The sequence below is a fragment of the Cyprinus carpio genome, chromosome B13 (assembly GCF_018340385.1).
Source record: "Cyprinus carpio isolate SPL01 chromosome B13, ASM1834038v1, whole genome shotgun sequence".
NCBI classification, from domain to species: Eukaryota; Metazoa; Chordata; class Actinopteri; order Cypriniformes; family Cyprinidae; genus Cyprinus; species Cyprinus carpio.
The window spans coordinates 20,182,494-20,196,931 of NC_056609.1; the positions used below are offsets into that span (position 1 = coordinate 20,182,494).

Here is a 14,438-nt window from a genome sequence, read left to right on the forward strand (position 1 = left end):
TTATTATCTTCAGAACTATGAACTAATTGTGACTGCATATGGCATGACAATTTCATCTGACTACAAAATACTGGAGCATTTCTTTTTTTGATCAATAGAGAAATGTGTTTGATTATTAATATCAAGAACATAACCCAGTATAGATGCACACTGCATCTAAATAATGTCTCTCTGTGTGTCTTTATCCAAAACACTGTTCCATTTAAGATTTGATTTATTGCAGGGGAGGACGAAAAGGATCCCAGCTCCCAGAGGGCCAGGAGAAACTCTGATGTTGTTGGATAATTCTTGCTGAGATGTAGTGTTCTTTCATGCAGTTCCAATACGCAGCACAGCAAGTTTAGGTGTAAAGTTACAGTTAAGGTTAACATAGAGATCCGAGCCACTTATCTATTGCACCATGAGGAGGTTGCTTTCCTTCAGTGACATTATTGCACAGATGAGTAATTTATTAAAATGTCATGCCATTTAAAATTTGGCCCCCTTTTGGGGTAACCCAACCCTTAAACAATTCTAAAATCCTACTGTCAGCAAAATTGTGCAAAAATCATGTCTGCCACTATTGCTGTAGATGGAGGGAGGCAATATTAGGCAAAGGCATTGTTTAACGCCTTCAGCGGAGATTAATTGAGCCACTTTAAAGATTATGCTGTGTGCTTCAGAGAAAGAGAACGCAGATGCTGACATTTTGAGTGCAGATTTATACTGGTGAAGAAGCACTGAAAAATGACACCTTGCAATGCGGAATTGAGGATTAAAGCTTAAAAAACAAACTCTAATTCAGAGAAAATAGATGATCAGATATTATCATTAAATAGCTCTCTAAATACTCGATTCTGATTGGTCAAAAGTAGCATCCTGTGATTATTACTTATTATTTACTGTCGTCTATGGCAATAGTGTATCAGTCTGCTCATTGTTGCTTCTGTCGTACCGCAGAGTACTTCTGTATTAATGTTATTGTAACACTGTTGCAGTATATTCGTCAGCTATCTGATGCAACTGATGAAAGACAACAAAGGTTTTACACGTTCTGAATGGATCATACGAGAGCACTCCCTTTATAATCACTAAAAAGCTGTCACTCATTTTAGTTCATAAGTAGTGTGTTGGGTGCCTATACTGCATGTTCTTTCTTAAAATTTCTAAATTGCCTCAAATGTCTGAGTTTCGGCTTTGTTTTCCTATTGTTTTCATACTTGCTGAAGGTAAAGACTGTAAAGTAGTTCGACCAATAGCATGCAGGCTTTGTAATCGACCAATCGTGACGTCTGAGAAGGTGAAATCTACAAAGAACAATGAATGCAATGCAAATACAAATACACGTATGTACAATATAGGAGGACAATAGAGAGTGAATATATGAGAACAAAGCCAAAACTCTGATATTTAATGCCAATTTAGAAATCCTGTATGAATGTATGGTCACTTTAATTGTAAGTTTTTACCTTGAAATATCAGTTTCAGGTGAATGGCCTCTTTTTCTGTCCCACAAAATTCTGGCTCCAAAACCGCAAAAATATACAACAGTTGCTTTGAATCAGTTTTATTTATTGATGAGCAGACAGAATGGTGTACAGTTAGTCGGTCATTACTGATATGATCAATGAGATATGACAGTTTTCCTATAACCATGTTAAAGTATATATGTCCATATGTCTCCGGTTACTTCTGTTACCAAAAAATTGCCACCTTGAATCAGCAAAGCCAAAAATGCGACCAAAGGTAAAAAGACATATCAGTATCACTAAAAATCACTAAAGGGAAACATAGAAGAGTGTGACTTACAGTGCAAGGTAATGAAATCTGAGACTTTTCAGAGTCTCGTTGCAGATGAAAGAATTAAATGAAGCAGGGTAAGTGTAATATTTGCCTTCACTGCAGCATATCAGTGGCAGAAGTGACACTGCGATGCAGTGCTGGGAAGTGCTGAGAGCAGGGAAAAACTGCACCCTGTCCTGGTCTGCGAGATACAACATTACCTTTAAACATTGATGTTTCTTTCTTAGTACTTGTGAGAGGAAAATGAGTAATATAGAGTCAATATGTCTCTTATGTTATTTCCTATCTAGCTCAAACAGTGCATGGTTCTTGCAATAACAAGACCTTGGGTTTGATTTCCAGGAAACAGATAAAATATACTTCTATAGACCTTAGTCGGCATAGATGCCATGTTGAACCTCTCTCTCTCTCTCTCTCTCTCTCTCTCTCTCTCTATCTATCTATCTATCTATCTATCTATCTATCATGAAAAAAAACTTCAAAACTATTAAAGAGGCCTTTCATGAAAAATAAACAACTTTTGTTGAATTTGCATGAATTTGCACAACGGCACAAAGTTACTTTGCATAGGCCTACAATTGTCTGCCAAATGCATGAATGTCAGTGTTCTATTCTGATATTTATGTGTTTACTATATATATATATATATAAATATATTTATAATTGGAAATTTGTGTTTTTATTTACACAACTTTGACAAATATGTATACAAAAAAGCTTGTCAAAACCCTGTCTTTAATAGAGAGAGATGTATGTTCTATGTCAAGTATGTTGAGGTTTGCATTGCTTGCCTGCAGCTTATCTTCTTTCATATGAATCAGGTGTCACACATATTCATACATATATGTATGTATGAAACTACAGCAAGTGACAACTAGCCATGGTCAAAAATGACCACTTGAAACCACCTGTGGGGCTTTCAGGATTGAGTTTCACTATATCCTGACATATTCACACACAGCTAAACGATGTCATGTGTGTTCTGTCAATTGTCCTGTCAGTCAGTGCTTTGTATGTCACATCGTTTTGGTGTCAGTATCAGGGTGCATGTTTCTATCTGAGCACTTTAAGTTTCGCTGAAATAAAACTTGGTATTTGCCTGCTTGTTTCGGTCCATAATAACACACCTTATCAAACCTAAGCTGTATTAAATATTACACTCATAAATGGTTTCAATCCAAACACCTATTTAGGCTCCTCATTAATATGAACTGGTTGCATTTGGGAAACAGATTATATTACTTAATATCTTGCCATTAGCAATGAAATAATAAGATTTTCCCTTGTGCACACAAAACATCTAATGAAACTGAAGGCCTGCTGCGAATGAAAGGTGTAGCCAACCATTTTATACCCATTGTTCAAGTGAAACCTGCACAGCTCTTTACAAATAGGTTAATACTACAGGGCAATTTGCAACAAAATGACAAACATTTTTATCTACTGATTTATGGGTACTACAACAAAACAAGCTATAATAGCTCAGTCTATTTAAAGCAAATTTCAATAAACAGGAAGTATGAAGTGTGTGAATCTAAATATGTGTGTAAATATGTAAATCAACATATAAAGGTTACATAAAATGTTGACTTACAATATTTAAGGTAGTATGTCATGCCTGCTTAAAGAAAGAAAAAAACATTTTAGTGGTGGCTAGTTATCACTTGTCACTGGGGAAAATGCAGTTTAGGTATTTATGTACAAAATATTTACTAATTCGAATTAATTAATTTCTGAGTAAATTGGTTGAGTGAGTGATTCAATGATTAACTCATAAAGACATTGGCTACTACAATTCCTGCAATAAAGTATTGTAGAAAAAGGGAAATGAGTTGAATACAGCCAGTCACTTGTTTCCTTAAAAAGGGGTAGCAGTTTTTTTCAGCAAATAGGTTGAGTGAATGGTCCAGTGACCCACAAGGACAGTCCCTTGTTTCATTTCAGTGTTTTGAATGAGCAATAAAACACTTATAATGATAGTCTCTGTTGTCCTCCTACTAGAGTATTGATGTAACCTGCATAAAGATCCCCACATCTGTTAATTTTTCTCCAATTGTAAATAAATTAAGATATTTAGATTCACCTCAATTATTTAGGTCTCAGTATCTGATATAAATTGAACATATAAACTACAGAAAGATTACTATAATATTTGTTTTTTTTTTTAATCATTTTATGAATGTTTTTATTAATATTTTACAAAACAGTAGTGTCGAAACGTATAGGGATACCTGTAAAATCCAATAAAAACGTTATTATTATGCATACATTTAAAAACAAGAAAATCAAATGAAATGGTACATTTTTTTTAAGACCATTCGAGTGATCATCCTGCGGTCTAAAGTGAAAATACTTTTGTTTTAAAGACGCATGGCAGGCAAAAGTGTGGAACATGTTTATTTTCCAATGGTTATTTTCTGTTTTAAGGGGTGATGGGCTAACTGACATCTCGAATGATCCTATAATAGCTATGATGACAGCAGAATTTAATGAAATTCCGAGCGCGCGTTTACTGACGAGCTATAGAGCAGTCTCTCTCTCTCTCTCTCTCTCTCTCTCTCTCTCTCTCTATAGAGGGAAGACGCATCCTGTAATCAGGTCACACTTCGCTGTAGTCTCAGCATCCGTCTCTCGCCCGTTAAAGCAGAGGAATCGAGACATCAGACAAGCGGAATAATGGTGTGGATGAATGATCTGGGATGTCTTCTCGTCCCGTTGCTGATGCTCGTACGGTTTTCCGTGCAGGTGGACGTTAAGAGCGGGAAAGAAGCGGAGAAAACGGGGAATTTCATGGAAGATGAACAGTGGCTGTCCACCATTTCACAGTACAGTCGCAAGATCAAGCACTGGAACCGCTTCAGAGATGTGAGTTATCTTTGAGGCGATGAATGATGACATTAGGCTAACTGACTCTCTCTGCTTTAGCTCGTATCAATACCGATTGTTAGGAAGTGTTAAGAATGGTATTGCTGGACAGTCTTATTCCTAAGACACCATTAGTCCTTCAGCATTCCCTTAGAAATCAATCTTCCTTTTCAAAGCAGTTGCACTTAAGATAATAAATAGCTGTTGTGATAATAGCTTGAACTGTTGAGTTCATGCAGCACATGTACTAAAAGGTTTTAAATATATACAATTATCTATAAAAGACTTTAGACAAATCTTTTTGTATCTTTAAATGTATCTTGCAAAGGTAAAATGCTCAGATCTTCAGTTAGCCCCTAAATATAGCCTACTTGGTAACAATGTACCATCTGTTGTTGTTTGTTTAATTGACAATAGGTTTGATTACAGAATAAAGCAGATTGCATTAGAGTGTCATTGCCCAGCTGGTTGATGTGATGTAATAATAGGCAACTTTAATAATTGATTAGAACTTCACATGTATTCAGAGGGAGATTTATGGATTGATTTATCTCTCAAAGGTCATGTTGTAGCATGTCTCCTTGTACAGGTATGTTATTTGATCCTTTATTCAATAGTATTTCTTTATAAAATCATCCAAGACATTGTAAGGAAAAACATCCTTTATTAGTCAAAAATCAACGAATATGCAACACAATCAAAATTACGTATGGTGATGATTAATATTAAGACTTTGTGTTTATTTATGGTTTGCAGGTGACCTACTGTCCTCAGTTGTTTTCTGTTGAGTTTTGCTGCTCCAAATGAAACATTAAACCGTCCAATAGAAACTGTGATTTATCTCCACCAGTGTTTGGCCGGTAGCTATTTTTACCCTTCTAGAACTGGATTAAGTGTATAACTCCTTAAATGATTACGGTGGAAAAACACATCTACGAGAACCCGGAATTTATCAAAATGTGGGAATGAAAAGATTAAGTGCGAATTAGACTGGGATTATAAATAGATGGACACAGCATTTCTACATCAGTGCCTTACATTCAAACTAGGCCCTGCAGCAGACTTTATATTCTCCAATCAATGGCTATTGATCACACCATCTCAAACATATGAATAGCAGAGGAGTGATGATTGTCCAACACTGAAAACCAAAACAGCTTTGAGAAAACAAGTCTCAGCCCTTTCACTGTCTCTGACTCAACCATCTAATTAGAATGCAGGTTGGTCTTTTGCTGCTGTTTCTTGAACTGTACTTGAGGTGACACACTTCAGTAGCACTGAATAGCACTGGCCCATGACATGCTGTCTGCTGTTTTGTTTGGGTTGTCATGTCATTGCACAGATGGGAAGATCCTAATTGTGAATGATTAATGCAAAACGGTATTTTTTAGATTTTTTCTTTCTTTGCAGGATATGTCAGGACCCCTTGAATAAGAATATATGACACAAAAGTAAACTTGTCTCCCAGCAAAACTAATATAATGCTAGAATTTAATTATAGCTGACTGCCTTAAAATATTTAATTTGACTGCCAAATGAGTAATGTCTTCTCACCTTGATATATGCCCAACCACACACACTTCATGGATTAACATAATTTGCATTGTAATTAGATATTGATTTTAATGTGTTACACAGACTGTCTCAACACAAAGAATCAATATTAAAATGCATTTATTTGTGGTTTCATATCATGGTAAACCATGCTTATAAATGTATATTATTCTGAGATTGCAAGGATTCTGATACATCAACAGGCCCTCTGACACAGTTCAGTACCTTTTTAACAATCACCTGTTATCGTTGATCAGAGACAGAGATGGAACTGATGTAGACTCTGAAATTTAATCTGTCTCTGAACACAGCTTATTTCATCTTTAAAGTGTTGCTTGTGACAAAGGCAAATAATCCAAATTGATGCTGGCTTTTAAAGTCCTCTGAGGTTCTCAGAGCAGAATTATGATATAACTCAAACGAACACTGATGAAAGCAGCAGAACATGAAAGGCTCATGAGCACATGCTGATGCATATATAGATGCGTGTAATTTGACATTAATATTTCATATTCATTGTGTATTTCATCCTTGGTTGATTATAACATCTTCATTTTTTAGATACAGCATGAGATCATTGTAATGGGATGTTGAAGTTTATTTGAGAACTCTTGGGAGGTGTCCTCGCTCTGATTACTTTTTATTTAATTATAAATGGATATATATGTGTGTACTGTGTATATTTATTATGTATATATAAATACACACACATGCATGTATATAATTAAGAGAAATGCGTTATGTTTATATATTAAATGTATTTATGTATAATATAAATTATATTATGTAAATATAAATATTTCCATGTAAACCCATGTAAATATTTTCAAAAAATATATTGTATGTGTGTATTTATAGATTAATAATAAATATACACACACATAAATTATGCAAACAAAAACTTTTTGACAGCACTAATATATATATATATATATAATATATATATATAGTGCTAAAATTGTTTGACTAATATATATATATATATATATATATATATATATATATATATATATATATATATATATATATAGATATATAAAATATATTTTATGATTGCTTGAAATATCACAGCAGCCTAAATGTTTCAAAAAATATATGTGAACTACCAACCTGCTGTCAGGCCTTCTGTAATCCAAGGGTCCTGTTATGGTATGCGGATAGATTTTATTACCTTGTTTTGTCAAATCCATGATATCATATGAGATATGATACCTAAAAATGGAAAGTTGACACAAAGATCTTTCAGTTAGTCTGTCTACCCTTCTTACAGATTAAATACATTTTAAAATAGACTTCTTTAAAGTTGAGACATGAAAACGTCCTCCCTTTGGAGAAGAGTCAGGGCATGTCAAAGCTACACAGCACATCATAATTTGGTCCCATGAATCTTAGTGAAGCATGTCAAAGTCTTATTTTAACATATTAAGTGAGGTCCATATAAAAGTCATTCTAAATAAAAGTTTTGGTTGATTGATTTTATAATGCTTAAAATGTTTTGAGACTTCCAAAGTGTAAAATTTGTTCTATTTACATTGAGTTTTGATTATTTATTTATTTTTAAATCCCCCTGACTGCATTAGATTATATTGCATTACATTCTGAACAACCGACTGAATCAGAACCATTTTTGGCACACTCGCTTATCTATTTCCATACAAGTGGAAAATTAAATCTTATTTCATGGTCAGTATTTAAGACCAAATATACTGCAAAAATGTAATAGACTGGGTCGTTTAAAATGACAAATCCCCTTTGGACACAATTATATTCACAATTGCCTTTGCAACATTAATTTTGAAGTGAGCTATATATCAGATTTTGTCCAACATTATAGTCTACGAGATATGATAGATATAATTCAAGGGAGTAAAAAAAAAAGATGAAATGGATCAATTTAGTGTACATTTGCTGGCTTGGAATTTTTTCCTATTAAACATCCTGGGTGATATGTTCGTGTTCATTAACTGTAAATGCTTATAGAGATGCTGAGGGTAAACGACTCAGTCCAATTTCACCCCACACCTTACGCGGCTGTTAAAGAGAGAAACCAGGAGTGAATCCATTATCTATGCTCCTGAAAGTAAACAACCAGCAGCTCTGGCCAATTCTCCGGTGGCTGGCAACCCCCCCCCACCCCCACCCCCACCCCCACCATTTGTAGAAGAAGCTCATTAAAAATCAGTGCTTTCCCTTAGCTCTGAAACACTTGCACCTGTTATTCCTCCACTACATTTTTAATGAGGTAAAAATGTTTCAAGCCTACACTGAAAATGGTCTTCCATTTAACCATTCATTGGCAATTCATTTAAAATGCACATTTTGTTTTTCAGGGTGGGTGGTGGAAGCCTGTTCTTTGTGATTGCTTTAGATGTGTCTTTTTCTTAATTTATGAAATTTTCACTGTGGCTTAAATATTGAATGCATCAGTCTCTTTTTTGGACAGAACTCTGTTGAGGGCTTTGTTTGGCACAGCTAAGCAAGTATGTGTTGTCACTGATGAATGTAGTTTAAAATAACTTGGTGGTATGCAAATGCATCAATATTTGGCTGTCAAAAGAAGTGAGTGATCTCAACCGACAAGCCAACTGGATGTGCAGACCTACTGCAGAGAACCTCAGCGCTGGCCCCGTCACAGCCTCAGTCCATCATGATTCCAGTCGCATGCTTGTGGAGGTGGGAATGCCCTCGCAACTGCCAGAGCAGCATAGCATATGGTCTATAATTACGGATAATGTGGTTTAAGATGATACACCAAAATACCCCATTAAGATCTCAGCCATCAGCATTCAGTGCACTCAAATGCAAAACATTATGTTTTTTTTTTTTTTTGGAACACAGTTGATGCATGTTTATGCACATCTGTTTGTCACTCTCAGCCCCATTTGAGAGACTCAACAGGCCGGATTGTCCAGAGAAGGAGGTCGCAGGCCTGCGGGGCAGGGGAAATTGAGTGTGGTAGGATGGCTGTTTGACAAAAGCGAGTGAGGGCATTGCAGCACCACGTCTTGGCTATAGACCAGGAGTGTAGGTGGGCTTTAATTGAGTGGAGAGAAACTGGCCTTTCATCATTCTGCTCCTGGGGTCTGGGCCTTTCTTGCTGAATTGGACTTTTTATCTGGAGAGTGCAGGTGCAGTGCGTGGCATACCCAGGCTAATTTTTGGAGGCTTTGGTCCAGTTCCAGACATGAAATTGGTTTTACAACTCTTTTAACATGTCCTTCCTTTTCCAATATGTGCAATACTTACTTTTCTGTCACTCTGTTGACTTGTTTCCTGCTGCCCCTGGGAGGCTGGGTACCAAACACTGTGTTCTCTGAAGATCAAGCTGACCTACCAAAACTGCCAAATAAAAAGGCTCTTGTTCTGGGCATCCAATTACAAATACAAGCATGACAGTGTTATTTTCACCCCCAAGGCTGCTCATCCTTGATGAAGGTGGCATTTATTCTCAATTTACTTTTTATCAAAGACATGCTTTATTGAAAATGTCCAATTTAAGTGACTTGTACTAATCCCAATTAAAGTGCATTTTGCCTCCAGCGTTAATGAGGCTGGATTAAGCCTAAAGAGCTCAATAGATGTGCAGTAGGGCAAGAACTGTCAAGCCTGTCACCCCCCTCATTTTCTTTTTTGATTTGATTCCCTCACTTCTTTCCTTCACAAGCAGAGAATGCCTTATTGACTGCTTCTAGTGTCAGATTGGCCCATTTAAAGGCTGCACTTGCCTGTGCTGCATTGTTCTCTCTCACTTTCAGAGCTGTCAGTTGGTCCCTTAGAGTCGGTGGGAGTGTCATTGACACTGAAGAGGTCAGAATATTGAACCTTTTCTGGGTGTGTTTGAAACAATTTAATGCTCCAAATCCCATTAAGAAAAATATAATGTTTATGTTTTTATATAATTTCTGCACAGCTAACTTGTAATCTGCTATTGGTCTGACTACCATATAATCACACCCCAAACTCATGCCATTGGTTGGTTCAGTGTTGGTGTTTCGGGTTGGTTGGAAAGTTTTTTAAATACCATGGAGCAACAGTGACCGACTTTTAGTTCCGGTTGGATTAATTTTGGATTGAAACAACCCTAGTAAAAAAGTAATATATTTAAAATATATTTTATTTCACAAGTATAGTTCAAATCTATTAACATATTTACTGACATATCACTCAAGTTTTACTGATGTAAAAAAATATTATTCAACTTTATTGAATCTTGCATCTTTAAATGTAAGATATTTAAAAGTGTATACTTGCAATAGTTACACTTTAGCTCAATGAAATATACTTTAGTATATCTTTAGTTGGACTTCAGCACTACGTCCACACAATTAAAGTGCATTAAGTAAAAAAAATAAGTATACCAGTCTAGTATACCAAAAGCAAGGTATTTTTATTAAGTACATAAATATGCAAATGTATTTATAGTGTATTTAGCATGCAATAAATGTATTTCATATACATTAGTCTATTTATTTTTTACTAGGGAAGTGACCATCTTCAATAAATCATTCACTCATCTGATTTGTTCAAACATACTGATTTATTCTGGAGAAATAACACTACGGTGTTATAACACTACAACAGGTAATTACTCTGTGGCTTTATTTGTAGCTGTGTCTAAAACGGCTTGGCACACTAAGGATGATAACTATAAATATGATGTTTTTTGATAATTGTTCTAATTCTATAAGAATAGGAGAGTCCATAACACAGTAAACACAATACCAGCACAGAGGAACGATACAGTTAGAATAACTTTCAGAAGGATTTTTTTTTTCCAGCTAATGAACTATAAAAACATTGACAGCCAATCAGAATCTTCCCAATTTTAAAGAGCTTGAGTATTTAAAGTGTCAGATGAAATAACTGCATCTCGCGTAATAAACAGAATGTTATCGTCCATTGACGGGGATGCCAATATAGTTGAAGTTGTCTTTATAGTTACCATTTTTCTTGGGAACATGCCTTTATGCGATATTAAAGTTTTATTTATTAAACTGTTGTAAAACACTTGAGCACTTAATTTTGTTAAAACCTGGGGCTCAAGTTGGCAAACTATGATTTATCATTATAAGTCATGTGTCAGTTGCTGAAATTGTTAATATTTCAATGTGATCTCATTGTCCATCTGTGTGTTGTCCATTATAGCACATTACAGTGCTGTGTATCTGCTAGGCATCTGTGGTAGATGGATCACTTCATTTGTTTACAGTGAGTCAGGCTTCAAGTCAAGCAATCTCAATTTGTAAAATTTCTCATGCATCAAAGTGCACACAGTAACATCTTATGTCTCTAAGAAATAATACTAAAAGTCACCACAAGGCTTTCACCCTCAGTTATATGCTTTCACTTAAAGGCATGAGTCAGTGACAAATGCTCTCAGGGCATTCTCACCGAGAAGTCAGCACTCTCTTTGGATTTCTGTCCTGGAGGAGCTGCCTGCCGCTCTTGGCTCTACAAAAACAGAATGGTAGGCCAGAGTTCTTTTTTTTTTTTTACATGAGGAAAGCCAGGATATGTTCACAGTCAAGAGAGTGGGCTGTTAGCAGCACTTTTGATGTGCCCATGTGCGGTTAATCTGAAAAGCCCAGTCGGAAAGGCCCAATGCATAAATCAAGTGGGAGGCTTGTGCTTGCCTGTCAGCTATAGCCGTGGTGTGACAGTGAAAACATAGTTGGGAAGCTTCCAATATATATAATATATATATAATACAGTATCTGTTTTTCCTCTTGATTTCTTGGCTTGTGGAACACGGCCGATTAGATACAGAGTCAAAGGGAGAATGGATATGTGGGTCCTCAGCATCATGCACTGCCTGGGGGGGTTTATGAACTGCGAGGAGCCTGTATGATTGCCGGCAACACAGTGGAGTGATGAATGCGTAGGTGTGAGGCCATTGTGAGGTCATTACCACCAGGGTCCATCCGGCTTTAATCAATTATGGAAGACTGGCTCACTGTGCGCCTCCAACAAGAAGTAATTCTGAGCATGCAAAACTTGTCAGAGCGAATCTCTAAAATGCGTGGAAACAAAAAATGTGAAATAGTCACAGCCAAACTTGAATCCCCTCAAGGTTACAAGGCATGACATGAAATTAAAGAGACAACAAAGTAGGAGGACATAAGCTGAAAGCAGTGTGTCAGACAAAAAAGTGACAAGGGCTGGCTCCTAAAATGAAATATTTTGAGTAAAATTACTTTTTTGACTTATGACAGAATTGCATGGTGAACACTATTGTTCAGTATTGCATCAGCTGATTAACTGCAGAACTTTTTACTTTAGCCTTTAACAACTCTGCTGTGTGCTGAAATGCTCTTCTTCCCGTGATCCTGATTGTATGTGTGCCATAAAATATATATCACTGTTTTGTAAGAACATCTGTGCCTGTTTGGGAAAAATGTTAATGTATATTTTTAGAATACTATTATTACACTCATGTTTGCAAAAGAACTCTGCAGTGTATATCCTTGTTTACACATTGTCATATATTAACACACAGTGAATAGTGTGTTATACACACAGTAAATAGACTGATGCATGTCTCACAAACCTCACGGTCACACATCATGGTTCTGATTGATTTTTTTAGAAACCAACAAATCCAAAAATTACTCACAGTTCAGTAAGGGTTGTGAACTGATTCACTTTCACTTTCTGAGTGAATCTGATTGAAATTTAACAGCAGGTTCAAGGCTGAATCTTTTGTGATTGACTTAAGAATCAGATCATGAGAGTAATTTTTCATCATTTGGATATTATTCAGAAATTCTTAATGTGGAAAATGCTTAATGTGGTTTAATGTAGTAAGACAGAGATATCAAAAGTTAAAAAATACAATTCATCGATAATGCATACTATATACAGTCAATCAGATGAGCCAATAATATGAATGCAATGCACCAAAATGCTTAGGCAGTTTCTTTATATTGGTTTTCTTTGGGAAAGTGCTTAATGTGAAACTTTGTGCAATACAATCATATTTTGCGCTCATCTGCTTGCATGTACATTAATAAGCATAAGTGTAAGTGCATCATCAATTAGTTGTATACTGAATTTGTCATTTAATATCACTGTCTTAGAACAATTGCCTAGTAAAAAACAACTGGCTGGCAGGCAGCAGAAGAATGCCTTCCAAGTGGAAGGATATGACATTACATGAAACCTGTAAATTTAATGGTAAATGCATGTTATATTTTTTCTGATTGCCATAGTTGGTGAGATTCGTACATTTAAATGAACTTCTTCCGTCATCTGACAGTTTTGAAACTATCACTATCAATAAACCCAAATTTGAGTGATTTTAGTTCCCTTATGTCTTTGTGCTGTGTCACTGTCACAGATGTTTTCATAGCAGCAGCAACACAGGAGCACAATGGTAATTTCCTGCATTTTTTCTCTGCATTGTGATGTAACTGTCAAGTTTGAGTGAAAAAGACAGATCCAGTTCACCCACCAAAGGCTGCTTGAACACACACGCACACATATGTGTGTGTATATCACTTTTCATCTTCTTCTCAGGTGTCAGTCAAATGCTCATATGTCATATGAACATACACAGGTGTTTTCAGGGCCTCCAAATCAAAGCTGAATTTACAGAGTGCATGTTCAAACATGCCCGATTACATTGCAGAGATACGAGGGATAAAAGAGCTGTCAGTCAGCACAGGAGGGGTTGATGTGTTCTGTGGTGTTTTTGATGAGACCAGTGTCCACTGAGGGATAGTCCTGGCAGCCTTCAATCAAGGCAGGCCAAAGATGAGCTGACTCCGGATACAGGAGACGCTCAACTGTAGATGACTGCTTCCTAGACTGTGTTTTCAAGTGCTGCTGGCTCTGAAATGTCTCTATGCTCTAAAATACAACAAATTGTCGGGATTCCGCACTTACTTACTGACATAAAAATTATAATGAACCATTATTTGGGTTACTACTTGTGCACAATGCACATTTCTGAACATTAAGCCTAAAATGTGTTTTAATGTCAATACTGATGAGGATTGTTTGATCTTTGAATAATATTGCTCTTTAAATGCAAGATATTTAAAGTGCACCAAAAAGTACACTTGCAATAGTTCCACTTTAGCATAATCAAATATACTTCAGTATATTTTTATTTGGACATCAACACTACTAAGCACATAAATATGTAAATGTATTTGTAGTATACTTAGCATGAAATAAATGTATTTTAAATCCATTTTAGCAAATTTGTATCATGACAACTCTCGGTAGATTTTAGC

The 14,438-nt window shown here is 35.9% G+C and overlaps 1 protein-coding gene across 2 annotated transcripts in view; it reads left to right on the forward strand.

The window, feature by feature from the left end:
• The first annotated feature begins 4,339 nt into the window (after positions 1–4,339).
• spock2 (SPARC (osteonectin), cwcv and kazal like domains proteoglycan 2) overlaps positions 4,340–14,438 on the forward strand; it is a 29,310-nt gene continuing 19,211 nt past the window's right edge. The window contains exon 1 of one of the 2 annotated variants that reach the window (XM_042737172.1): positions 4,340–4,647. In XM_042737172.1, the coding sequence (XP_042593106.1) occupies positions 4,459–4,647 (189 nt within the window). In that variant the 5' untranslated portion in view covers positions 4,340–4,458. The remainder of the gene's footprint in view (positions 4,648–14,438) is intronic. The other variant, XM_042737173.1, reaches the window with a different exon arrangement.